Source organism: Dipodomys spectabilis, unplaced genomic scaffold (assembly GCF_019054845.1).
Source record: "Dipodomys spectabilis isolate Male_0828 unplaced genomic scaffold, ASM1905484v1 ptg000006l, whole genome shotgun sequence".
Classification (NCBI taxonomy): Eukaryota; Metazoa; Chordata; class Mammalia; order Rodentia; family Heteromyidae; genus Dipodomys; species Dipodomys spectabilis.
The window spans coordinates 6,376,344-6,404,172 of NW_024870683.1; the positions used below are offsets into that span (position 1 = coordinate 6,376,344).

A 27,829-nucleotide genomic window follows, 5' to 3' on the forward strand; every position below is an offset into this window, starting at 1 on the left:
CAGTGCCCAGGCCCAGAGTTCAAGCCCCAGGACTGGCCAGGTGTGTGTGTGTGGGGGGGGGGGGGTTGGAGTGGGGTGGGGGGAGGATGTGGGGGAGTGTAGCAGGGCTGGAAGTGTGGCTCAATGGTACAGTATCAGCTGAGCAAGCCTTGAGTTCAAAATCCAGTACTATAAAAACCATCACTAAAATATAAACCATGTTTTGTGCATAGTTTGGTTTCCTCACTCCCTCTTTAGGGATTTTGTTGATGCAGAAGTACCTGGAGTTTGGAAACTAAACTCTGGCTCCCCCTACTGGGGTATGCATGGATTTATTGGTCTCATGAGGAATTAGTTCTCCACTCCTGTTCTTAGCTGGGCTTGATGAGACCATGGAAGAAAAAAGTTGGAACCTTAGTTATACCTTGAGCGATTTTTTTTTTTTTGGGAGGGGGGTTGGTCTTGGGGCCTGAACTCTGGGTCTGGGCGCTGTCCCTCAGCTCTTCCGCTAAAGGCTAGCGCTTTACTACTTGAGCCACAGCAACACTTCCGACTTTTTCTGCTTATGTGGTGCTGAGGAATCGAACGTAGCACCTCATGCATGCCAGGCAAGCACTCTACCCTGAACTACCTTTCCAGCCTCCTTGAGCGATTTTGACAGAAGTTGTTTGACAGCAATTTATATTCTCAGTTGAGAAAATTGGGTGATATGGCTGTCTAAAAAATTTGGCTTGGGGCTGGGAAGGTGGCTCAGTGGTAGAGCGCTTGCCTTGCATGCCTGAAGCCCTGGGTTCGATTCCTCAGCACCACATAAGCAAAAAGAAAAAAGCCGGAAGTGGCGCTATGGCTCAAGTGGTAGAGTGCTAGCCTTGAGCTGAAGAGCTGAGGGACAGCGCCCAGGCCCAGAGTTCAGGCCCCACAACCGGACCAAAAAAATAAAAAATAAAAAGTTTGGCCCTTGGGGGCTGGGAATGTGGCTTAGTGATAAGAGTGCTTGCCTAGCATGCATGAAGCCCTGGGTTTGATTCCTCAGTACCCCATAAACAGAAAAAGCTAGAAGTGGTGCTAGTGGAAGAGCTGAGGAATAGTGCCCAGGCCCAGACTTGAGGCCCCATGATATTTAAAAAAAAAATGGTATCTAACAAGAGGAAAAAGATTTGTTCAAGCGGGGCACTGGTGACTCATGCCTGTAATCCTAGCTACTCAGGAGGCTGAGATCTGAGGATCACAGTTCAAAGCCAGCCAGGACAGGAAAGTCCATGAGACTCTTATCTCCAATAAACCACCAGAAAACCGGAAGTGGTGCTGTGGCTCAAATGGTAGAGCACTCACCTTGAGCTGAAGAGCTGAGGGACAGTGCCCAGGCCCAGAGTTCAAGCCCCACGACCAACCAAAAAAACAAAAACAAAAAACTTCTTCAAAGCCATATGGACATTGTCAGCAGCAAAACTAAAACTGCACCCTCCACTTTTACCCTGAACAGTTGGCTGTTGGTGGTGGCAGATATTTTTCAAAGAATAGCTTCAATATCTTTAACTACTATCCCATACGTTAAAAAAAAAATGTGGCTTAGTGGTGGAGTACTTGCCTAGCATGCATGAAGCCCTGGGTTTGATTCCTCAGTAACACACACACACACACACACACACACACACACACACACACACACACACACACACACACACACACACACACACACACACACACACACACAGAAAAAGCCAGAAGTGGTGCTGTGGCTCAAGTGGTAGAGTGTTAACCTTGAGCAGAAGCTCAGGGACAGTGCCCAGGTCCTGAGTTCAATCCCCAGGGACTGGCAAAAAAAAAAAAAAAAATCTAATGGTGAAACCTTATACATGGTAATTATAGTGATAATTTTACTTTTTTGTTGTTGTTGTTGTTGGTCATGGGGCCTGAACTCTGGGCTTGGGTGCTGTCCCTCAGCTCTTCAGCTCAAGGCTAGCGCTCTACCACTTGAGCCACAGCGCCACGTCCGGCTTTTTCTGCTTATGTGGTGCTGAGCAATTGAACCCAGGGCCTCATGCATGCAAGGCAAGTGCTCTACCACTGAGCCACCATCCCAGCCCTAAATTTATTTATTAGTATAACAGCTGAGAGAGGCAGAAAGGCTATAAAGGTAAGGGCTGTTTCTCAGGTAAGTAACATACCATAGAGCCAAAACTTCCATAAGTCATGCCAGGATAGTTCAGGAGCTCTTGCCTGCCAGTGAAATGCCTTTACCATGGTATATTACACAGCCTCTTATTACTGTGACAAAATGTCATAGCCACTTAATAGTTGGAGACTGGTATCTTATCCTTAATTTATTTCAAAGGGCTCAGTTCATGAACCCCAGCTCCATTGCTTTTGGATCTATGGCAAAGCAGTACGTAGTGGCAGGGAGCCAATGGCAGAGCCAGCTGGGAAGCAAGAGAGAGGAAGCTAGGGTTCCAACATCCCCTTCCAGTGCATATATCAATGACTTAATTTCCTTCCATTCGGACCCACCCCCTAAAAGATTCTAGCAACCAATGAGCTCATTAGCTGAGAACAAAGACTTCTAACATAAGACCCATTGGGACACACTTAAGATCCAACTCAATACCTGGAGAACCAAGAAAGCTCATCATTATTTTCAGTCACCAGTCCAGGCTGCCATTTAGCTAAGAAAAAATAGCTACACTTGAGAGCAGTTTAAGATAGTGGTTGATCATTTGCTTGCTTCCAGTCCATAGCACTAGAAATGTTAATTACAGATAAGTAGATAACAAGGAGGGTAAACCTGTGACTCTACACTCATTTTAATGAGTATTATTATCCTTTAAAAATTCTTACTTTGGCAATTACACACTAATCAAAGGGGGTGTTCTTATGTAGAACTTGCAAGGAAGGCTCAAACCTCTGTCTTTGAAAACTGAATCAAAAAAAGAGCTCAAAGCCGGGTGCTGGTGACTCACACTTGTAATCCTAGTTACTCAGGAGGTTGAGATCTGAGGATGGTGGTTCAAAGCCAGCCCAGGCAGGAAAGTCCGTGAGACTCTTATCTCCAATAAACCACTAGAAAACCAGAAGTGGCACTGTGGTTCAAGTGGTAGAGGGCTTGCCTTGAGCTGAAGAGTGCAGGGACAGCGCCTCAGCCCAGAGTTCAGGCCCCACAACCAACAACAACAAAAAAGAGTTCAAAGCCCAATTTCTCCCCCTTAGCACGTTACCCCTTACACTTGAGCCACACACCTCAAGACTTCAGAGCCTAATCTTGAGTTCAGATCATGTCTTTATTTCTGGTAGCAGTGTTCCTTTTGCTCATATTTCCCTGAATGATCCCTTGGAACAGTTAAGAGGCAAGCTAAGAAACCCAAGCTGATTCTTTGTTTTTGAGACAGTCTTGCAATGTAGCCCAGGCTGGCCTCTCAGGTAGAGCTGGGATCATAGATGTACACTATCAGATTTCTGGCATCTTTATCAGTGATTGCTCAATCAGAAGCCCATGTGTTTGCTCCCTCAAAACCTCCCAGGAAGCCAGGCGCAGGTGGCTCACACTTGTAATCCTAGCTTCTCAGGAGGTTGAGATGTGAGGATCATGGTTCAAAGCCAGCCGAGGCAGGAAAGGTCCATGAGACTCTGTTCAATAAACCACTGGACAACTGGAAGTGGTGCTGCGGCTCAAGTGGCAGAGTGCTAGCCTTGAGCTGGAGAGCTGAGGGACAGCACCCAGGCCCAGAGTTCAAGCCCCAAAACTGACCATAAAAACAACAACAAACAAACCTCCTCCCAGGATCCCATTAGTATGCAGTGAAGTATAATTTTGAAGCAAGTAACAGTGAGGGACCCCTAATATCAACTTCTATCTCAACAGCTACTTGAAGAGGATAAAACCCTAAGGTCACAGGCTGATGCCTGAGGGCCTTGACATCTGATATCCTTGTTTTTTTATTGTCTGGATGGTACGTGGATGAGAGAGCTAGTCTACTCCATCCTTACCCCTAATATAAGCATTTAGGACCAGATCTGTAACAAGACTGGTGGAGACCTGTGTTTACTACCCAGTATCAGAAGAGAAAAAAAAAGTGATAGGGAGCTGGGCACAGTGACCCGTGTTTATAGTTCCAGGTACTCTGGAGAATGAGGGACAATTGCTTAATGAGCCTAGGAGTTTGAAGCCAGTCTGGACAATATAGCAAAGACCCACTTAAAAAAAAAAAAAAAAAAGGCCAGGGTAGGAGGGAGTGTTGGGGAACTAGGGATATAAATGAGGCTTGAAGGACTTGGAATTCACTTCACTTCCAAAGTGAATTGATCTTTTCTGCAAAAAGATCCAAAGGAGGATGGGAGGAGCTGGCAGGTCATTTGGAATGTGGCCTGACCATGAACAAGGAAGTTCTTTCATAGCTCAGGAGAAGGGACTGCTGCATGCTGGCAAGAAGGGAATATCATAAAATCCACAAAGGCCTTCTGTGATATATACATTGCTGGAAAGTCTGGCTGGAAAACAGGAACAAGGCCAAGATTCCACAGAGGCCACAGCCCAGGCCAAGTCTGCCTCGCATCTCCTGTCACCATTCTTGGAGCATGTTCCAGAGAACAGGAGCCCTGTGGTAACACACCAACAACCTAAGAGTAAGGTGATGTGTTGGGCTGGGAAGGTGGTTCAGTGGTAGAGCACTTGCCTTGTATGCATGAGGTTCTGGGTTCAATTCCTCAGCACCACATAAGCAGAAAAAAAAAAGCCAGAAGTGGCACTGTGGCTCAAGTGGTAGAGCGCTAGCCTTGAGCTGAAGAGCTAAGGGACAGCGCCCAGGCCCAGAGTTCAGACCCACGAATGGACTCCCTCCTCCCCTCCCCCCCCAAATAAGATGATGTGGTTTTTTTTGTCAGCCGTGGGGCTTGAACTCAGGGCCTGGGTGCTTGTCCCTGAGCTGTTTTGTTCAAGGCTAGCATTCTACCACTTTAAGCCACAGTGCCACTTCTGGCTTTCTGGTGGTTAATTGGAGATAGTCTTACAGGGGCTGAGAAGGTGGCTCAGTGGTAGAGTGCTTGCCTTGCATGCATGAAGCCCTGGGTTCAATTCCTCAGCACCACATAATCAGAAAAAGCCAGAAGGGGTGCTGTGGCTCAATTGGTAGAGCCTTAAGCTGAAGAGCTGAGGGACAGCACCCAGGCCCAGAGTTCAAGCCCCACAACTGACCAAAAATAAAAAAAAATGTCTTACAGACTTTCCTGCCTAGGCTGGCTTTGAACCATGATCCTCAGATCTCAGACTCCTGAGGATTACAGGTGTGAACCACCAGCACCTGGGTCTATCCTATTTTGTTGTTGTTGTTGGTCATGAGGCTCGAACTCTGGGCTTGGGTGTTGTCCCTCAGTTCTTCAACTGAAGGCGAGTGCTCTAATACTTGAGCCACAGCATCACTTCCAGTTTTCTGGTGGTTTATTGGAGATAGTCTCATGGACTTTCCTGCCTGGGCTGGCTCTGAACCAGATCTCAGCCTCCTGAGTAGTTAGGATTACAGGCATGAGCCACCGGCACTGGCTATCCTATTCTTTAAATCCCTCAAACATTAGAACACTGTGCAAATACAAATGCTGTTTAGGACTTGGTATTCTAAACTCATTTAAAAGGTTAGCTGCAGTCTCTGTTCAAATCTAACTGTTCTTCTAGAAAACCCTCTCAAATTTTGTTTTCACTCCCCCTTTCTGTCTCATAACCTTTGACCAAACAGATCATCATGAGTTACGTTTTTTTCTTTTTTTGCCAGTCTTGGGGCTTCAAATCAGGGCTTTGGGCACTGTCCCTGAGCTTCTTTTGCTCTAGGCTAGCACTTTACCACTTAAGCCACAGCGCCACTTCTGGCTTTTTCTGTGTATGTGGGCAGTGAGGAATCAAACTGAGGGCTTCATGCATGCTAGGCAAGCACTCTTCCACTAAGCCACATTCCCAGCCCAATGAGTCATGTTCTGAACCAGTCTAAGGCAAGTTTGAAGAGTAGTTGTGACCTTGCTCTGGAAAGGAACAAGTGCCATGTGGCAGAGGAATAAGCACTGCCTTGCCAGGCTCAAGTGGCAGAGCATCCAGACATCGATGATGGCATGAAGGTGCTATACCCAGTAGTCTGCCTCTTTTAGCTATAGCTTCAATCAGGCATCACTCTCTGTAGCCACCATGCCCTCACCTTATAAACAGCAGTGAAGAGCTACAGTTCCAACTGCAAAAATACGGCATGTTTCCCAGGGCACAGCACAGCCACTCTTGGTCATTCTTGGGGGAATATCCACTGAAGTAGGCAAAGCCTATCATTAACCTTGATTTATGTCAGAGGAACTGGTTGGCTGGTACAAATGCAGACTCAGAGCAAAGCATCTCTCCATTTTTAGCCACTCAATTTTTTTCTTCCAGGTACTATACTACTTCCCTTGGATGTAGACATTTTCTTTTTTTTTTTTTTGTCGGTCATGGGGCTTGAACTCTGGGCTTGGGCACTGTCCCTGTGCTCTTCAGGTCAAGGCAAGTACTCTACCACTTGAGCCACAGTACCACTTCTGGTTTTCTAGTGGTTTATTGGAAATAAGAGTCTTACGAGCCAGGTACCGGTGGCTCACACCTGTAATCCTAGCTACTCAAGAGAGATCTGAGGATCACGGTTCAAAGCCAGCCTGGGCAGGAAACTCCGTGAAACTCTTATCTCCAATAAACCAGCAGAAAACCAGAAGTGGCACTGTAGCTCAAGTGGTAGAGCACTAGCATTGAGCTGAAGAGCTGAGGGACAGCGCTCAGGCCCAGAGTTCAAGGCCCATGACCGACCAAAAAAAAAAAAGTCTCACAGACTTTGCTGCCTGGGCTAGCTTTGAACCATGATCCTCAGATCTCAGCCTCCTGAGTAGCTAGGATTACAGGTATGAGCCACCGGTGCCCAGTGGATATAGCCATTTTCAACTGGATCCACAGAGCAACTGATCTTGAGCCAATGCTAGGAAGTAAGGGAGCAAGCAGCCTTATATGTATCCCTGCTTCTAACCTTGAACAATCCCAGTGTACCTTCAACCAACCATGTAAGGTCTTTTCCCTGAAGCCTCGTGACTACACACACTCATTTAAGCCATTCTGCACTGAAATAATATTTATTTATTTTTTTTCCTTGGCAAAAAAATGCTACATTTTTAAAAACAAAATCTCAAACAATCAAACGCATTACCCATCATTGAAGAGGGTCTGGCAACAGTACAAAACATCCTACTTAAAGATTTTTTTTTTTGTTTTAAATATACAAGTCAGTTTCAAATGATAGAAGTTCTGTGAGAACTAAGAAATCTACAGACTGTAGTTTAATAATAGAAAAAAATTAAGACAAAAAGATTTATAGCAACCAGCATTTTGCTTAATTCCCTGTTTATAGCACCTATTTTTCTAGGTTAAAAGATGAGAATTCCAGAACCTGCGGGATAATGCTGTGTGCCCCAAGGTTAGGGTAGGCTATTTTCCTTCCCCAGCAGGCACCCCCCACACACACACTCAGAAGAGGTATAACAGAGAGTGACTAAGAATCTGGGGTGCAGGAATATGATTGCATTTCCCCAGGACAGGAAGCTGACAGAAGCATTGTATGTACCTAGAGGAAGACTGTGGAAATAGCTGTTATCTTCAACATGATGCATAAAAAGCAGGAACAACTGGACATTACAGTCAGTGTCCTGCAATTTTAAAAACCTCAGACTAAACAGACAGTTCAAGGGAGGAACAGGCAAATCACTAATCTGTTACATGCACAACAATGCAGGCTACTGGCCACTCCATCACCATCCCAGGCTGGGCTAATACAGTAGGAGAGGTGGCTTCAACCCTAAGCCCCACTGCATTGAGGAAACAAAAACTCCATACATGAAGCACTCACTAAACACAGATAACCCCCCTGCTCACCACCATGCTCCTGGCCTGAAGCCAATTTAGCAAACAACAGCAAAACCCACAGGAGATTAGGAGAATGGTAAGGGAAAAGCTTTTCCTTCAAGCCAAGGGAACTGTGTTTGGTAACCTTAGCAGACTTGAAGCCCTCCCAGCCCTAGGGTATGACAATGCTAGACCAGGTCTTGCTTGAGGGGAAAGGAATATTAGGAAGAGGATTCTCCTCACCAAATCCCATGAAGCTTCCGCAGCCTGCAGAGCTGCACCTGTTTTAGAGGAATGGCCATTGGCTAGTCAGATGGGAGCTTGGGAAGTGGAAGGAACACACCCACAAAGTTCTCACATGGGGAACACCCTCATGGGATGACAGTAGGGCTGGATTGGAGTCCTGACATGGAAGGCCCCAGGCAGCCTGTGAGCTACCTCAAAGGTGTTACCAGTGATTTGTTTCTCTTTCTGATTTTTGCTTCCTATAATCATGTTGATTAGAACTTATAAAAACAAGATACAGGCCAAACCCAAAGCTGGACTCTGTGAATAAGTTGTTTCTTTTATAAATATTTTAATTACAAGTAATCCTCACTCCAGGTAATTTCAGTGACACACAGTACCCACAGGTACACAGGTTCACACGCATACACGCGCATACTCACATGGCTCCCAAACTTTCACAGAAAGTCTGACAGATACCACATAATTATAAAGAAGCCCTACCTCTCAAGAATGAAGTAAGGATGAGAATAACTATGTTATTTCAGCCTCAAGAAGCCAGGGGAGTATGTGTCACTTAAAGAAAAAATACAAATAGGAATTTGCAACAATGTTTGGTTGAGAAGTCAGAAACAAAACCAAAAAAAAAAAAAAGAAAAAGAAAAAGAAAATTCTGATTACTTAAAGGAGAAAAAAGCAATACAACAACAACAAAAACACCCTTTGGATTTCTTTACAGAGCTTCTTCCTATGAAGTGCCTAGACCACAGATAAACTGGTGTTCCCACTAAAATAGGAGAGCTTTCACAATCGGAAAAAAAAAAATCGAAAGAACCAAAGAAACAGAGGGTGGAAGTTAGTGTAACTCTGCATTTTGGGAGAAAGTTAGCTGTCATTAACTCCAGAGTCCAGCATAGTTTCCATGGAGCCCTGAAGGGAGGGGACCTCCTGCCACAAAGAGTTTCGTTCCAGACGAGTCGTAGCAGTGGGTGTAAACAGCATTGGGGAAGAAATCAATATCTGAGAAGTAATTCCTCCAGGTTTCATCATGATTCTATGGAAGAAGAAGAGACCATTAATAGCTCTAGGCCGTGGGGTAGAAGAGAAGGAAGAAGGGATAAGAAAGATTTCTGGTCTTAGTAAGAACTCTATAAAAAGCTGAATTAGGGGCTGGGAAGGTGGCTCAGTGGTAGAATTCTTGCATGCATGAGACCCTGGGTTTGATTCTTCAGCACCACATAAGCAGAAAAAGCTGGAAGTAGTGCTGTGGCTCAAATGGTAGAGAGCTAGCCTTGAGCTGAAGAGCTGAGGGACAGCACCCAGGCCCAGAGCTCAGGCCCCATGACCAACAACAACAACAACAAAAAAGTTGAATTAAAGAAGAGAGGAGGCCAGGCACTGGTAGCTCATGCTTGTAATCCTAGCTACTCAGGAGGCTGAGATCTGTGGATCATAGTTCAAAGCCAGCCTTGGCAGGAAAGTCCATGAGATTCTTATCTCCAATTAACCACCAGAAAAAGGGAAGTGGGGCTGTGGCTCAAGAGGCAGAGCGCTCACCTTGAGCTGAAATGCTGAGGGACAGTGCCCAGGCCCAGTGTTCAAGCCCCACAACCGACAAAAAAAAAAAGGAAGAGAGGATACTGACCAAGAAGCACTGTACATATTACCTGACTTATGGAATTGTAACCTCTTTGTATAAATTTAAAAAACAAAACAAAACAAAAACAAAAAACAGTTTGGTTCTCATGGGAATTGGGCTCTCCTCTCCCTTTCTCTCTCTCTCTATGCTGGTCCTGAGGCTTGAACTCAAGGCCTGGGCACTGTCCCTGAGCTTCATTTTGCTCAAGGCTAGTGCTTTTACCACTGGAGCCACACAGCATCACTTCCAGTTTTGGTGGATAACTTTTTTGCCCCGGTTGGCTTCAAACCACGATCCTTGTTTCCCGAGTAGCTAAGATTACAGGTGTGAGCCACCTGGCCAGGCCTCTTCCTAACTAAACATTAAGAGAAACTGAGCAGGCTTAAGTATTGTTACACAAAGCACAGGTCTTCACGAGACAGTTGGAAACGAACTCCGTAATTACTCACTGGAAGCCATGGTGTAAGGTTCCTCATCCTTCCTGCTCTATCACCACTTGGGGGATTTCGAAGTCAACCAGTATGCTTTACTAGAGCCTTGTATTCTCAGACGTAATATGGAACATTCAGGGCAACAAGCTGCCTTCTCTGTTCCAGACAGTGCCTCTTACTACTGAAAAAGTGTGGGCAGGTAAGTGGTGTGTCAGCAGAAGTAAGGGTAAATGAGTAGAGGGAAAATAATTTTTGTCACTTCCACCAACCATCTCAGGTGGAGGCTTACTCACCAGCCAACCTTTGCCAGTGGTTAGTTTCAGATTTTCCCCTGCTAGTCTGGGCTTGGATCCATAACACGCTGAGAACCTCTCTTCCAGAAATCTCTGAGCTCGGATATCATAGAAGAGCAGGGAGCCCTGCCCTGTGCCCACAGTGATGATATGCTCATAGAAGCTCACGGACCGGATCCCTGAGAGACAAAAGTAAGGGCAATGAAGACAAAGAACATGTGCTTAGTAAGTAGTCTGTTAGCCTGAGTTTCTCTAACACTGAATTTGTGCAGCACCTACAAAAATCACATCATTAGCCAGGCACCATTGTCTCACTCCTGTAATCCTGGCTACTCAGGAGGCTAAGATCTGAGGATCATCATGCAAAGCCAGCCCCAGCAGCAAAGTCTATGTGACTCTTATTTCCAATTAATTATAGAGAAAGCTGGAAGTGGTACTGTGGCTCAAACAGGCAGCGTGTAGACTTGAGCAAAAGGAGCCCAGGAACAGTGCCTTGGCCCAGAGTTGAAGCCCCAGAACTGACAAAAAACAAAAACAACAATAACAACAACAAAAAAAATATCACGCTATCACACTATTCTATGGTCAAGTACCCAGAAACCCTCTGCAAGGCTAGATCCGTGATGACAGCCAATGTTTTTGGTCAAAGAATGTAAGTGTGTCTGGAACTCCCCCCAGCCACTCTGGAATCACCTATTTTATACCTTAAGATGATCTGCAGGGGCTGGGAAGGTGGCTTAGTGGTAGAGTGCTTGCCTTGCATGCATAAGGCCCTGGGTTCCATTCCTCAGCACCACATAAGCAGAAAAAAAAAGCCGGAAATGGCGCTGTGACTCAAGTGGTAGAGTGCTAGCCTTGAGCTGAAGAGCTGAGGGACAGCGCCCAGGCCCCACGACAGGACCCCCTCCCCCCAAAAAATAAAAAAAATGATTAAGATGATTTGCAGCACTGCAAAAAGGTTTTTTGTTGTTGCTGTTTTCTTGTTTTTTTTTTTTTTTTGTGTGCCAATCTTGGGCCTTGAACTCAGGGCTTGGTTACTGTCCTTAGCTTTTTGTTCAAGGCTGGCATTCTACCACTTGAAACATAGCTCTACTTCCAGCTTTTTGGTTCCTGCCCAGACTGGCTCCTTAGATCTCAGCCTCCTAAGTAGCTAGGAACACGGGTATAAATGATCAGCAGTTGGTTACAAGTCGACATCTGAAATTAAGTGTGTTATTAGAGTGGTAAAAAGCACCTCAAATCACACTTTCTCTCACCTATAGTATGAAATTTTAAGTTAAGTCATTTACTCTCTGTGGGCCACAGAAAAAACATATTCACTGACAATGTAGTTAAAATAAATCCCTGAGATACAAAGATATCTCTTGGCACATAAGAAGAGCTGCAAAGGAAGTGGCGCTGTGGCTCAAGTGGTAGAGCACTCGCCTTGAGCTGAAGAGCTGAGGGACAGGCTAGGAATGTGGCTTAATGGTAGAGTGCTTGCCTAGCATGCATGAAGCCCTGGGTTCCATTCTTCAGTACCACATAAACAGAAAAGGCCAGGAGTGGCGCTGTGGCTCAAATGTTACAGTACTAGCCTTGAGCAAAAAGAATCTCAGGGACAGAACCCAGGCCCAGAGTCAAGCCCCAAGGCTGGCAAAAAACAAAAACATTGCCCAAAACAAAAGCCTATTTTGAAAGAAAGAAAAGACTATATTGGGACAGGCGCCGGTGGCTCACAACTGTAATCCTAGCTGATACTCAGGAGGCTGAGATCTGAGGATTGCAGTTCAAAGCCAGCCTGGGCAGGAAAGTCCCTGAGACTCTTTTTTTTTTTTTTTTTGCTGGTCACGGGGCCTGAACTCAGGGCCTGGGTGCTGTCCCTCAGCTCTTCAGCTCAAGGCTAGCACTCTACCATTTGAGCCACAGTGCCACTTCCAACTTTTTCTGCTTATGTGGTGCTGAGGAATCGAACCCAGGGCCTCATGCATACAAGGCAAGCACTCTATCACTACTTTCCTAGCCCCTCCGTGAGACTCTTATCTCTAATAAACCACTAGAAAAAAAAATGGAAGTGGTGCTGTGGCTCAAGAGGTAGAGCGCTCGCCTTGAGCTGGAGAGCGCAGGGACAGCGCCCAAGCTCCGAGTTGAAGCCTCACAACTGACCAAAAACAAAAACAAAAACAGACAAAACCCAACTTTGTTAAATTGGAAACCTGGATTTGGTCCCTATAAATTTCTCCATTAAATTGTATGATGCTGGGTCTTAAGTCTTGCCTGTATGATAGGATCAACACTATCTTTTCCTCTCTGCTCCCACAGGATTCTTGTTCGGATGCAATGAGCTATGTGAAAAGGTTATTCTGAAACCTAAATAAATACTATAAATACAAGTCTCCTTTTCTCTTCCAACATAGAATATGCTTTATTTTTTTATTTTATTTTTTTTTCTTTGTCGGTCGTGGGGCTTGAACTCTGGGCCTGGGCGCTGTCCCTCAGCTCTTCAGCTCAAGGCGAGTGCTCTACCACTTGAGCTACAGCGCCACTTCTGGTTTTCTGGTGGTTTATTGGAGATAGGAGTCTCTCGGTCTTTCCTGCCCGGGCTGGCTTTGAACCGCGATCCTCAGATCTCAGCCTCCTGAGTAGCTAGGATTACAGGCGTGAGCCACCAGCGCCCGGCTAGAATATGCTTTAAAAGAGTGGAGGCTAGGGACTAGGGTACAACTTGGTGGTCAAGCACCTGCTAAACACTTGCTAAGGCCGTGGGGGTCAATCCACAGCCCACAGCCCAGCTAAAAGCTTTAAAAAAGGAAAGAGGGGGCTGTGGTAGAGTGCTTGCCTAGCATGCATGAAGCCCTGGGTTCAATTCCTCAGTACTACATAAACAGAAAAAGTCAGAAGAGGCACTTGTGGCTCAAGTGGTAGAGTGTTAGCTTTGAGCAAAAGAAGTTCAGGAACAGTGTCTAGTCCCTGAGTTCAAGCCCCAGGACTGGCAAAATAAAAAGAGGCTGAAGAGTAACATCCATTAGTCAGAATGAACTTAAAATCAGCATTCTCCTTAGTTTTATTGAGTATAATTGTCACATAATACATGTAAGGTCTGCTCCTGGATGGCGAGCAGACTCCACCCTCCTTGCAGCAAAGTCTCTACCCAGTACCTGCATTACCTAGGCAACTAACACACCTCAAAGAGGTCACATCTGCACTTGCTGAGGTCACATCTGAATTTGATGTGGCCACACCTTTCTCCGCCCATACCCTAGATAAGGCCTAGCCCAGGCCCAGATGCTCTCTTTCCCAGCTCTTTCTTTCTCAGCACTTTCCCAGCTCTTTCCCAGCCGCATGGAGTGCCAACCGGGCCTGGTGCCAGCCAGAACGATAAATAAACCTACCCCTTACCTGAATACCACGTGTGTGGTGTGGTTCTTACTCGGCAACCTCCTTTTAAAAAAACCTAACAATACACAGTATCCTCATGTCCCTTTATAAGTTCTTCCATCATGCCAATTCCTTTTAATTCAGAAAGAGATCCAGCAAAAAAAGTTACCACAGAATAGAACATAGAGCTCTATGAAAGAACATGGCAGGCTGGGAAGGTAGCTCAGTGGTAGAGTACTTGCCTCGCATGCATGAGGCCCTGGGTTTGATTCCTCAGCACTACATAAACAGAAAAAGCCAGAAGTAGTGCTGTGGCTCAAGTGGTAGAGCACTAGCCTTGAGCTGAAGAGCTGAGTGACAGCACCCAGACCCAGAGTTCAAGATCCACAACCAACGGGAAAAAAAGAACACAGAAGTTACTAATATCTTCACTAGTGGTTTCTGTAACAAAGACTTCTATGGCCACATATTAGTACTGCCATATTTGCATATCCAACTCTCCTTTGTCACCAATGATTCTGTATTATACATACAGATCACCGTACTTGTTTGGAAAACAACATAGAAATTGAGCATCAAAACTCATTTTACAATGTAACTGTAAACTGGAAGGGCACATGGAGACTTACCACTGCCTCGCTCCCTGGAACAGACAGACTTGACACTGTATGATGGCTGCCGTGGATCCAAAAAGGAGACGTGAGCCTGAGAGCCCACTGCATACACTGACCATTCACTACCATAGGCCAGACACACATTCTCACGGCAATATGGAAGTTTGGTGGATAGGAGCTGAAAACAATGAGAAGACATATAGCTGTGACATCAAACCAGTAATCCTATACACAGGAGGCTGAGATAGGAAGATCCAAAGTTTCAGGCCAATCTTGTCTACAAAGTTAGATCCTGTCCTGAGAACTGACACAAAAAAAGGGAGGGAGAGGAATCTTTTCCTACCTTTGTAGGGTTTTTCATCACACACAAGCAATGTTCAGTCACGAGACCAAATCAGAAAAAACTGGTGGCTCTTGCCTGCAACCCTGTCCTACTCAAGAGGTTGAGAACTGGAGGTGGTGGTTTGAAGCCATCCCAGGCAGAAAAGTCCGCAAGACTCAGTCACCATCAACCAGCAAAAAGCCTAGCTGTATGGCTCAAATGGTACAGTACCACCCACAGGCAAACAGTCAAAACAAAATGTTTTAAGTTTAAGTCACAGTATTGCCACAAAAACAAAACCTCCCCAAATTAGGGAAAAAGGTCAATCTAAAATTAAATACTCAGAATGGTAGGAAAGGCTTAAAATTACAGGTTGTTTCCAGGAATAATCCCACAGCAAGAAAGCTAACATCCACATCCTGTTCTATCTCTAGGAAGGGCCACTACCTTCTTCACTACTCTTTAGATAAAGGAGCTAATTTCTGCCTACCTTTAGTCTATCTCCCCAGTTGAATGGGAATTGCATAATACAGAAAGTAAACCCACAGAACTGGCTTCATCCCAGATAACCTAAATCCACCTTAGATGCTAAATGCTTGTGATCTAGCAAATCTATACCATATAAAGTAAGTAGAGCTTAAAGCTTTTGGGATTTAAAATTAGTAATTCCTAGACCCTTGCAAGTAAATGCCTATCACAGAAGAAACAAACAAGCAAAAGCCTCTGAATATAGACAAATAACACACATGTAGGTTGCTTATAAGTACTATAAATTCAATCCATTTTTTTATGTGGGCCTGATGCTATACATCTGTAAACCCAATGCTTGGGAGACTGAGGCAGGAAGATCTCCACTAAGAGGCTAATTCAGACTACATAGCAAGACCTGCCTTAAAAAAAAAAAAAAAAAAAGCAAGCTGGGTGTCAGTGGCTCATGCTACTCAGAAGGCTGAGATACGAGGATTGTAGTTCAAAGCCAGCACAAGCAGGAAAGTCCGGGAGACTCTTATCTCCAATAAACTACTCAGAAAACCAGAAATAGCACTGTAGCTCAAATGGTAGCGCTCTCGCCTTGTGCTGAAGAGATCAGGGACACTGCCCAGGCCCAGAGTTCAAGCCCCACGACCAACAACAACAACAAAAAAAGCATTCAGGGAATGGAAACTTTTTTTTTTTTTTGGGTCCGGTCGTGGGGCCTGAACTCTAGGCCTGGGTACTGTTCCTCAGCTCTTCAGCTCAAGGCTAGCACTCTACCACTTAGCCACAGCGCCACTTCTGGCTTTTTTCTTTTTGCTTATGTGGTGCTGAGGAATCGAACCCAGGGCCTCAGGCATGCAAGGCAAGCGCTCTACCACTGAGCCACCTTCCCAGCCCCTTGTTGTTGTTTTTGTCTTGTTTGTTCATTTATGTTTGGGGGGGGCACAGAAAGGGAGGGACAAAAGGGTAAACAAATTCAGCAGTGATACTCACTAGAACTTGTTGGTAGGGATGGGAGGGAAAAATGGGAGAGAGTGAAGGGGTGACATTGTCCAAAAGAGAAATTCCCTACCTGAGTTACATAACTGTAACCATCTATTCCTTTATAATAATAATAAATTTACAACAACAAAAACAACAAACCAGCCAAGCACTAGTAGCTCTTACTTGTAATCTAGCTACTCTGAAGACTGAGATCTTGAGATTTGAGGATTACAGTTTGAAACTAGCCTGTGCAGAAAAGTCTGAGTGATTCTTTATTTTCCAATTAACAACTGTGGGTCAAGAAGTAGAGAGCTAACCTTGAGCAAAAAAGCTCAAGGACAGTACCCAGGTCTGGAGCCCCAAGGCTGGCACAAAACAACAAAACCTCCTGCAAATTGCAGTTTAGAGTTAGCACAGTCAAATTTTTGAGACCCTTACCTCCAATTACTAGTAAAATGCTAGAAATGGAGGTGTGGCTGAAGTGGTAATTGTGCCAACCTTGAGTGAAAAAGTGGAATGAGAGTGTAAGGCAGTTACCTGACTATTTCACAGGTGTTTTGCTCCTTTTACATTTCTCTGCTCATACAACATACTAAGCAATCAATAATCTATGCACAATGCCCAAATATACTATGGACTGGAGGAAATGTAAGGAAGGCCCTCAGTAAGCCTGTGCGATCTGGAGAGGCTCATCCTCAAATCTTTTTCCTTCTTGCTTTTTGTCTCTCTCCCTCTCCTTTTCTTTTTGTCCTTCCTGGGCCCTGAGTTCAGGTCTAAGCTCCTTTTGCTCAAGGATAGCACTCCATCACTTATGCTACAATGCCACTTTTGGCTTTTTCTGTGATTAGAGATAAGATTATCATTGGGGGAAAAAAAAAGTGTCTCATGGACTTTCCTGCCCAGGCTGGCTTTGAACTGCAACCCTCACATCTCAGCCTCCTGAGTAGCTAGGATTACAGGTGTGAGCCATCAGTGCTTGGTTCCGATCTTCTTAAAAGACTTTTCCCTTTGCCAGGTGCTGGTGGCTCACGCCTATAATCCTAGCATCCTAGCTACACAGGAGGCTGAGATTTGAGGATCACAGTTCTAAGCCAGCTTGGGCAAGAAAGTCCGCAAAACTCTCAACTCAATAAACCACCAGCAAACCAGAAGTGGCACTGTGGCTCAAGTGTTAGAGCACTCACCTTGAGCTGAAGAGCGCAGGAACAGCACCCAGGTTCTGAGTTCAAGTCCCATGACAGACAAAAAACCTTTCCCTTCAAAAAAAGCAGGCCAGGACTGGGAAGGTGGCTCAGTGGTAGAGGACTTGCCTTGAATGAGTGAGGCCCTGGGTTCGATTCCTCAGCACCACATAAGCAAAAAGAAAAAAGCCGGAAGTGGTGCTGTGGCTCAAGTGGTAGAGCGCTAGCCTTGAGCTGAAGAGCTGAGGGACAGCGCCAGGCCCAGAGTTCAGGCCCCACGACCGGACCCCCCCCCCAAGAAAAAAAAAAGCAGGCCAATAAATAACATGCAAATCAAAACAACCCTGAGATACCATCTTACCCTAGTTAAGACTAGCCAACATTTTGAATTCTAACAACAAATGCTGGTGGGAATATAGGGACAAAGGAACCCTACTGCGCTGCTGCTGACTAGTACAACCACTATGGAAGGCAGGCTGGAGGTTCCTCAAGGAACTAAACATAGACCTTCCTTACAACCCAGCCATACTACTCCTTGACATCTACCCTGAGCATCCGAAGCCAGGATATGATAAGAACATCTTCACATCCATGTTTATTGCAGCACTATAGCCAAGATACAGAAACAATCCAGACGCCCCACAATAAATCAGTGGATCCAAAAAAAGTGGTACCTATATGATGGAATTTTATACAGGCAATAGAAAAAATAATGTCATCTCCAGGGAAATAGATGGAACTAGACCAAACCATGTTAAATGAGGTAAGCCAAGATCAGAGAGACAGTGCATGTTCTCCCTGCTATATTACATCTAAAAGGCACTGAGAGAGCTGGGAATATGGCTCAGTAATAGAGTACATGTCTAGCATGCATGAAGCCCGAGGTTTGATTAATTAGTACCACATAAACAGAAAAAAGCCTGAATGTGGTGCTGTGGCTCAAGTGGTAGAGCTTTAGCCTTGAGCTCTTGAAGAGCTTAGGGACAGCATCTATATCCTGAGTTCAAGCCCCATGACAGGCAAAAAAAAAAAAAAAAAAGCCAGGCGCTGGTGGCTCACGCCTATAATCCTAGCTACTCAGGAGGCTGAGATCTGAGGATCACAGTTCAAAGCCAGCCCGGGCAAGAAAGTCCATGAGACTCTTATCTCCAATAAACCACTAGAAAACCGGAAGTGGCATTGTAGCTCAAGTGGTAGAGCACTTGCCTTGAGCTGAAGAGGGCAGGGACAGCACCCAAGCCCAGAGTTCAAGCCCCATGACTGACCAAAAAAAAAAAAAAGATACTGAGATATGAGAAAATACACAGAATTCTAGATACCCACATACAGTGGGACCAAAAGAGGATTAGTCTTAGGAGAGAATCACAGAGATAGAATACCCAAGTACCTCCTCATATGTATATAAAATAATATACAAACTCCAATGAAAACAAAGGACTTTTTTCTTAATCTGTTTGTTCTTTTTTTGTTGACTCTGTATTCTTTAACTTACATATGGTGTATTTCACATCCACATCTGAGAAAGGTTGGGGGAAGGCACAGAATCAGAGAAAAAAGTGCAGCAGTAGAGCAAACTGGCTGCACCAGACATTGATTAAAGTGAACTATGCAACTCATGGGTGGAAATGGGACAGAGGGAATAGGAGAGAATGAGGGAACAGATGCAAAAGGAAATGTACTTCCTTTCCTATGCAAAAGGAAATGTACTTATTTCCAGATGTATGTAAAGTAACTCTGCTGTCAATCACCTCTAAAACAATAATAAAGTAAGTTGGGAAAAATAAAAAGAAGTAAGCCAGACTCAGAATTTCAATGTCCTGTGCAATAACATGCCCAAACCTTTGGAAAACAGGTGTTTTAGTCAACAATAATCTACACACAACTATATGGGGAATCATTAGGTAAAATAAAAAAATTATGTTCATCAAACCTTAGATAATGTATTTTCAGCCTTCCAAAGATGAAAGTAGCCATCCAGAGATACTGCTCCTAGTTCCTACAAGAGCAATGAAAAACAGGTTACAGTTCAATTTGTACCACAGTAAGCAGGGGAAGACCTTGAAGCATGGGGTCTTCCTGTCCTCTTCTCCTATCCCATGATATTCCCATTGAGTGTACCAGGAATTATCAACCTATCAACTCACCCTATGGACTACAGCTGAACAGTGTATTATTACGCAAGCAATACTACAGGCACTCATAATTGAAAAAGTCCCTACTTCGCCACCTGGTTGTACTGTTGCAGTAGAGCACACAAGTGAAGCCCAGTTTTCTTAATCCTCAATGTGACAGCTGGTAAGTGGAAAGAAATGTGGATGGGAGGAGGAGGCTAAGGTAAAAATTTTCCAAGTTATGGCCTCATTCAGATTTTGCAAAAGCTTTTCTCCTGTTCTAGCTCTGTCTATTTAAGACTTCAGCATCTGCCGGGCGTCAGTGGCTCATGCCTGTAATCCTAGCTACTCAGGAGGCTGAGATCCGAGGATCACAGTTCAAAGCCAGCCCGGCCAGGAAAGTCCATGAGGCTCTTATCTCTAATAACTACCGCTCAAGCGGTAGAGCACTTGCCTTGAGCTGAAGAGCTTAAGGACAGCACTCAGGCCCAGAGTTCAAGCCCCACAACCGACCAAAAAAAAAAACAACTTTAGGGCTGGGAAGGTGGCTCAGTGGTAGAGCACTTGCCTTGCATGCATGGGGCCCTGGGTTCGATTCCTCAGCACCACATAAACAAAAAGAAAAAAGCCAGAAGTGGCACTGTGGCTCAAGTGGTAGAGCGCTAGCCTTGAACTGAAGAGCTGAGGGACAGCGCCCAGGCCCAGAGTTCAGGCCCAACGACTGGACCCAAAAAAACAAAACAAAACTTCATCATCAGATCTGACATAATAATTAGGTAAGTCCTGGTAGCAATGAAAGGGAAAAAAAGACTGAGAAGAAACATAATACTTAAGTGGGGGTGGGGGTGGGGGGTGAAGGGGGGGGCTCATGCCTATCATCCTGGCTATACAGGAAACTGGGACCTGAGGATCCAGTTTAAAGCCAGTTTGCGCAAAAAGTCTGTGAGACTCTCATCTCCAATTACCACAAAAAAACTTGAAGTAGAGCAATGTCTCAAATGGTAAGGTACTAACTATGATAAAAAAAAAGAAACCTCAGCAGGCCCTGAGTTCAAGCCCCACCCAGGACCAACACACACACACACACACACACACGCACACGCACACGCACACGCACACGCACACACACACACACAGTGTTTTCATAGGCAAGTATGAAAATCACCCCCCAAATACAGCACCTATAAAGACATACCATGAGAGAGTCAAGTCAGACTGGTCTGGGGAAAGTACAACATTACCCCACAAACATGGTCCACTCAAGAGAAATATAAGAGATTAATCCAAGGGGGGGTTGGCCTCAGTTATAATTCTTTGCCAGCATTCCTGAGCCTTTAAGAGGTACTCAGTTGGGAGAGAAGGGATGGTAGGGGAAAAATAAAGGAGGAGACAACAATGCTTGAAAGGAAATGTACTCATTACCCTGCTCATGTAATTGTAACCCCTCTGTACAGTATTTTTACAATTAAAAAACGCATTAAAATTAAAAAAAACAAAAGAGGTGCTCAGAAGCCAGGCACCAGTGGTTCATGCTTATAATCCTAGCTACTCAGGAAGCTGAGATCTAAGGATCTTTGTTAAAAGCTAGCCTGGGCAGGAAAGACTGTAGAATTCTTGTCTATAACTAACCACCAAGAAAGCAAGAAGTGGAGCTGTAGCTCAAGTGGTAGAATGCTAGCCTTGAACCAAGTAATACAGCAAGTACTCCATTCATGGGCAAATGAGAAGAGATTGCATTTCCCAAGCCATAATTAAAGAAAATAGACTCCAGGGATCACTTGGTGAGTTCATACCTTGTTCTTGCTGTTAAAGGCCAGAGCCCGGACCTTGCAGTTGTCAGGGTTTGTGTTCTCCTTAGGGATGTCCTTTAAGACCTTGTGAGTAATGTGGGCATACACAGGGACCCGTGACACATTGTGCCTTGCATCACTTTTGGTCAATACATCATCCGTCACTTCCCAGAGTCCCATAGAACCATCACGTGAACCTGTGTAGTAGGCAACACAGATGTCAAGCTCCATAGGACAATCTCACAGAACCAAAGTATGTTTTTCTTAGTTTTTTTTTTGGGTCTGGTCATGGGGCCTGAACTCTGGGCCTGGGTGCTGTTCCTCAGCTCTTCGGCTCAAGGCTAGCGCTCTTCCACTTGAGCCACATCGCCACTTCCAGCTTTTTTTTCTTTTTGCTTATGTGGTGCTGGGGAATCAAACCCAGGGCCTCATGCATGCAAGGCAAGTGCTCTACCATTGAGCCACCTTCCCAGCCCCTTTTCTTAGTTCTTAGCATCATCTTCATATATACTGAAACTTATCCAGGTGGTCTACCCCTAAATACAGAGCTATGCTGACAATAGTCATGCTAAGATGACAATTTGACTAAGGTCTAAGAGTTAAAACACAGTCTACATGGTTAAAGAGAATTTTATACAGCTTAATAAAACCAGGTAACTTCCCAAGCAAAATGCTCAGGTCACTTGGCATATATTAATACCTGACTTCCAATGGACAGTAGGGTGTTGGAGATCAAAGGAATTTAAGTTGTGTGTGTGTGTGTGTGTGTGTGTGCGCACACGCACGCATGCGTGTGTGCGCATGTGCATGCACTGGCACACCAATCCTGGGGCCTGAACTCAGGACCTGAGCACTGCCCTGAGCTTTTGTCCTCAAGGCAGTGCTCTTCCACAGCACTATTTTGAGCTTTGTGGTGGTTAATTGGAGATAAGAGTCTCCTGGAGTTCCTGCCTAGGCTGGCTTTGCACGCAGTCTTCAGGTCTTAGCCTCCTGAATAGCTAGGATTACAGGTGTGAGTCACTAGGGCCCGGCCTTACTTACTTCTAAGCCTTGACCTAGGAGATATTATAGACTCCCTCCTATCTTCTCTCCCTCTACTTCCTTCTCTCTCCCTTTCTTGCTATTTAGCCAAGACTGGAATGGAACTTACAAATCTCTTGCCTCAACCTCCCTCAAATGGGGACTACAGGTGTTTACCACCAAACCCTGCTTAGACTTCTTCCTCTAAAAATTTAATATTCAACTTCAGGGAAGCCCATCGATCTACAGTGGCTACAATCCCTTTAAGAGAGACTTAAGTCAGGAACTGGTGACTCATGCCTGAAATCCTAGCTGCTCAGGAGGCTAATATCTGAGGACCAGAGTTGGAAGCTAGCCCAGGCAGGAAAGTCTGAGACTCAACTCTAATTAATCACCAAAAAGTCAGAAGCAGAAGTGTGGCATAAGTGGTAGAGTGCCAGTCTCCAACAAAAAAAATTAAAGGAAAGTACACTGGTCCAGAATTCAAGCCCCAGTATTATGTGTGTGTGCATATAAACACAAAAGGTAAATTGCTGGTGGCAAGCTCTGACTGTGCTTTTGGTAAACAATCACAACAAAACCTTCAACGTTTAAATTCTGATCTAAGAATGGCCCCATAAACAAAAGTGTTTATTATTGCTAAACAACATGGCAAGCTCATAGCCATAAAAAAGAGTACAGCTGGACATGATGATTCTCATCTATAATCCTAGAACTCAAGAGGCTGAAGCAGAACTGTGATTTTGAGGCCAATGAAATTTTGTCTTAAAAACACAACAAAATATAAACCTAAGCACAACTCAAAAGTTTCTTTCCCAGCCAGATGGTGGTGGCTCACGCCTGTAATCCTGGCTACTCAGGAGGCTGAGATCTGAGGATCATGGTTCAAAGCCAGCCTGGGCAAGGAAAGTCCAGTGAGACTCCTATCTCCAATAAACCACTTAGAAAGTTGGAAGTGGCGCTGTGGCTCAAGTGGTAGCGCACTAGCTTGAGCTGAAGAGCTGAGGGACAGTGCGCAGGCCCAGAGTTCAGGCCCCATGACTGACAAAAAAGAAAAAGAAAAGAATAGTTCATTCTAACAGTGAAATGAGTCACGGGGTTTACAGATGGACTTGTATTTGAGGAGCTGACTGCAGGCAGGCAGGGATCAGTAATACTTGGAAAATACTACGTAGTAGTGGGTACTACGTCCCATACTACGTAGTAGTCATGAGTGTGAGTCCTGGATGTGAGCCCATTGCATCCCTATTTAAGTAATGACTACTGTTCCTACTGCAGGATTTCTTAAATTGATCTCTGCAGGCAAGGTCAAAATCTTATGTATAAAAATTGAGGAGTAGCACTACATAGAAGCTATTGTTTTACTGTATGCAACAAAAGCGTACAGTATATGAACTAAACAAAGATTGTTAGAAAAAGCCTTGTTGCTATGGAAGAAAAGAACCTATTAAAACTTTTCCTCCTGCTTTTTTGGTTAGCTTTTCCATTTTCCTTTGAGTAGCATTTTGGAGAATAAAATGAATTAAGGTTGGAAAACAGAGTTTCATTATGAAAAAATGTTGAGGGGCTGGGAAGGTAGCTCAGTGGTAGAATGCTTGCCTTGCATGCGTGAGGCCCTGGGTTCGATTCCTCAGCACAACATAAGCAAAAAAAGCTGGAAGTGACACTATGGCTCAAGTGGTAGAGTGCTAGCCTTGAACTGAAGAGCTGAGGGACAGCACCCAGGCCCCAGAGTTCAGGCCCCATGACCCACAAAAAGAAGAAAAAGAAAAAGAAAAAATAGAAAAAGAAAGAGAAAAAGAAAAAGAAAAAAGAAAAAGAAAAAAATGTTGAGTCAGGTGTAGTGGCACAGGCCTGTAATCTCAGCTACTCAGGAGGATGAGGCAAAAGACCAGCCTAGCAACTTGCTAAGATCCATCTCAAAATAAAATAAAGTACTGGGGGTCTGGGCACAAGTGGCAGAAAAGCTCACTAGACAACATCTCCAAAATTATCAGCAAAAAGCAGAGCTGGAGGCATTATTCAACTAGTAGAGTGCCAGCCTACCAAGCATTAGGCCCTGAAAGTTCAAATCCTTCTACTACCGAAATAAAAGAGTGTAAAAAATTTCTATTATCCAACATGTATTACTTATACAGTATGGGGAAATTATTTCAAGTACTAATCTGGCAGCCACATGAAGACTGCATTGGAAAAGGTAAGACTAGACTAAGCAGAAAGTATTTAAGAAAGCAGAAAAGAAGGTGATACATTTAAGTGTTATTATATAAAACAGTTATCAATAGGGCTTGGTAATGAAGGAGACTGAAAAGCCTAAGACAAATTTTGGTTCCCTGGCTATGGCACCTGAGTGAATAGGAGTATTAAGCCAGATATTAGTAGCTCAAGTGGTAGAGCCCTGTAATTCTAACCACTCAAGAAGTCAGCCCAAGCAGGAAAGTCCATGAGTCTCTTATCTCCAATTAATCACCAAAAAGCCAGAAGTGAGCTGTGGCTCAAGTGGTAAAACACTAGCCTTGAGTGAAGATAGTTGAGAGCACGTATTTACTAATAAAACTCCATGACAAAGAGGGATGAATTTTTTTTTTTTTTTTTTGCCAGTCCTGGGGCTGGAACTCAGAGCCTGGGTAGTGTCCCTGAGCTTCTTTTGCTCAAGGCTAGTGCTCTACCACTTGAGCCACAGTGCCACTTCCAGCTTTTTCTGTGTATGTGGTAATGAGAGATCGATCCCAAGGCTTTATGCATGCTAGGCAAGCAGTCTACCACTAAGCCACCTTCCCAGCCCCAGAGGGATGAATTTTGAAAGGGAGATGATGAATTTGAGTCTTCTGATTCTGAGGTAGAATACTCAAGGGTTGATGCCAGTATCAATACTGCCTAACAAGTACAACCAGGCATCACTTTAACAATACGGATACATTCTGAGAAATGGGTTGAACTGGGGATATAGCTCAATGGTACAGCATTTGCCCAGCCCAGGAAAGGTGCTGGATCAGATCCCCAGCACCATAAGACAAGCACATGAAAGACTGTTAGTCATCTTTATTGTTGTGAAAATTTCATAGAATATATTCGCACAAACTAAAATGGCTAAAATATCACTGGGCAATATTACCTATGGGCTGATCATCATATATGTGATTGACAGATAAGTGGTAAGATGATCATACTAAGTACCAAAGACAATACTGCCGGGCATTGGTGGCTCACGCCTGTTATCCTAGCTACTCAGGAGACTGAGATCTGAGGATAGTGGTTCAAAGCCAGCCTAGGCAGGAAAGTCCATGAGACTCTTATATTTAATAAACCATTGAGAAAACTGGAGTGGTACTGTGGCTCAAGTGGCAGAATGCTTGCCTTGAGCTGAAGAGCTCAGGGACAGCACCCAGGCCCAGAGTTCAAGCCCTACTACCAACAAAAATAAATAAATGAATAAATAAATAAGAGTATGCCCAAATACGATTTATTGAAAGTTACAGTTAAGTCAGAAAAAGAACCAATACTAGAAGCAAGCTCTCTTGGCCTCTAGCCAATCTTTCTTGTTTACTGAACTAATTGCTATTACAACTACTATGGCTTTTCAAACTCTAGCCCTCCCTTTCTACCATGCCAAAAACCCCTAAAAAAAAGTTAAATTTACCAGATACTGCCATAGTATCGTTGATCCATGCAATGGAAAAGATCCAATCTTTGTGTCCATCCTGAGAGCAGAGCAAAGAAAGTAAGAGGTAGAGGGGAGAAAACAAAAAGAGGATCAGCAAAACAAGGACTATACTCAACTCTCCTAAAAAAGCATACACGCTTCATCAAAAATGCCTCTGGCCAGCCACAGTGGCTCACGCCTGTAATCCTAGCTACTCAGAGGAGGCTGAGATCTGAGGATCGCGGTTTAAAGCCAGCCCAGGCAGGAAAGTCCGTGAAACTCTTATCTCCAATAAACCACCAGAAAACCAGACGTGGTGCTGTAGCTCAAGTGGTAGAGCGCTCACCTTGAGCTGAAGAGCTGAGGGATAGCACCCAGGCCGAGTTCAAGCCCCAAGACCGACCCTCCCCCCCCCCAAAAAAATGTTCACACCGTAGTATTGCCAAAAACAAAAACAAGTTAGGCACTGGTGGCTCATGCCTATAATCCTAGCCACTCAGGAGGCTGAAATCTGCCAGCCTGGACAGGCAGGAAAGTCCATGAAACTCCTTTTTTTTTATTTGGTCCGGTCATGGGGCCTGAACTCTGGGTCTGGGCGCTGTCCCTGAGCTCTTCAGCTCAAGGCTAGCGCTCTACCACTTGAGCCACAGCGCCACTTCCGGCTTTTTTCTTCTTGCTTATGTGGTGCTGAGGAATCGAACCCAGGGCCTCATGCATGCAAGGCAAGCGCTCTACCACTGAGCCACCTTCCCAGCCCCTCCATGAAACTCTTATCTCCAATAAACCACCAGAAAATCAGAAGTGGTAGAGTACTCACCTTGAGCTGAAAAGTGCAGGGACAGTGCCCAGGCCCAGAGTTCAAGTCCCACGACCAACAAAATAAATAAATTAATTAATTAAATAAAAACATGTCTATGGAGTTCAGTCCCTACTCTGCTATTTATACTCCTTCACCTTCATATTTACAGGTGAGAGAAATCTACAGAACATCATTCCTTTCTAGAAGGAAAAGGAGTTCATACTAGGCAATGTTTAAAAACTACAACCAATGGGAAAACTTACATCGCCTACACACACAGGATCTAGTGTAGGCAGTCGATAGATGGCAAGACTGTTAGGGTTGTCTCCTCCAGTGGCCAGCAATGTCCTTGAGGGATTCAGCTCGATTGCATGGATACCACAGCCCTGCTGGGTCACACCTCCAGGTTCCCGGTCTTTCAGAATGGGGATCTTGGTGATCTGGCTTGTCTGAACATCTACTACAAATAGCTACAAGAGAAGAAGGATGCACAAAAATAAATACAATTTCTATTTCACCTGGCTAACTAGATGCAAACATTCATTTGTCAGTTACCAAATGCACATGTCAAATGAAACATGAAAATAAATATAACATCATGTTAAACAGAAATATAAATGCTACCATGACGACATGAACAGATAGATAATAAATAGTAAATTCTGCCCAGATTGGGTATGATGGTATATGTTTATAAATTCCAGCACTCAGGAAACTAAGGCAGGAGGAAAAGTAATGTGATGCCACCTTGGGCTTATAAAGTCAGACTCTAGTCTCAAAAATCTAAAGAAAGAGCTGGGCGCCAGTGGTTCACGCCTGTAATCCTAGCTACTCAGGAGGCTGAGATCTGAGGATCAAGGTTCAAAGCCAGCCCAGGCAGGAAAGTCCATGAGACTTTTTTTTTAACCACTACAAAACTGAAGTGGCTCTGTGGCTCAAGCGATAGAGTGCTCACCTTGAGCTGAAGAACACAGGAACAGCACCCAAGCCCAGAGTTCAAGCCCCACGACCAACCAAAAGAAAACAAAAAAAACTAAAGAAAGCCAGCCGCCAGTTGGCTCATGCCTGTAATCCTACTCAGG

The 27,829-nt window shown here is 44.6% G+C and overlaps 1 protein-coding gene across 1 annotated transcript in view; it reads right to left on the bottom strand.

Annotated features, from left to right (window-relative positions):
- Positions 1 to 7,087: 7,087 nt before the first annotated feature.
- Positions 7,088 to 27,829, bottom strand: part of Dcaf12 (DDB1 and CUL4 associated factor 12) — a 31,447-nt gene continuing 10,705 nt past the window's right edge. Inside the window, exons 3-9 of the mRNA XM_042696101.1 lie at positions 27,011 to 27,217; positions 25,946 to 26,006; positions 21,289 to 21,482; positions 19,315 to 19,380; positions 14,436 to 14,598; positions 10,450 to 10,628; positions 7,088 to 9,140 (exon numbers count right to left, since the gene is read on the bottom strand). Of these exons, the coding sequence (XP_042552035.1) occupies positions 8,982 to 9,140; positions 10,450 to 10,628; positions 14,436 to 14,598; positions 19,315 to 19,380; positions 21,289 to 21,482; positions 25,946 to 26,006; positions 27,011 to 27,217 (1,029 nt within the window). The 3' untranslated portion in view covers positions 7,088 to 8,981. The remainder of the gene's footprint in view (positions 9,141 to 10,449; positions 10,629 to 14,435; positions 14,599 to 19,314; positions 19,381 to 21,288; positions 21,483 to 25,945; positions 26,007 to 27,010; positions 27,218 to 27,829) is intronic.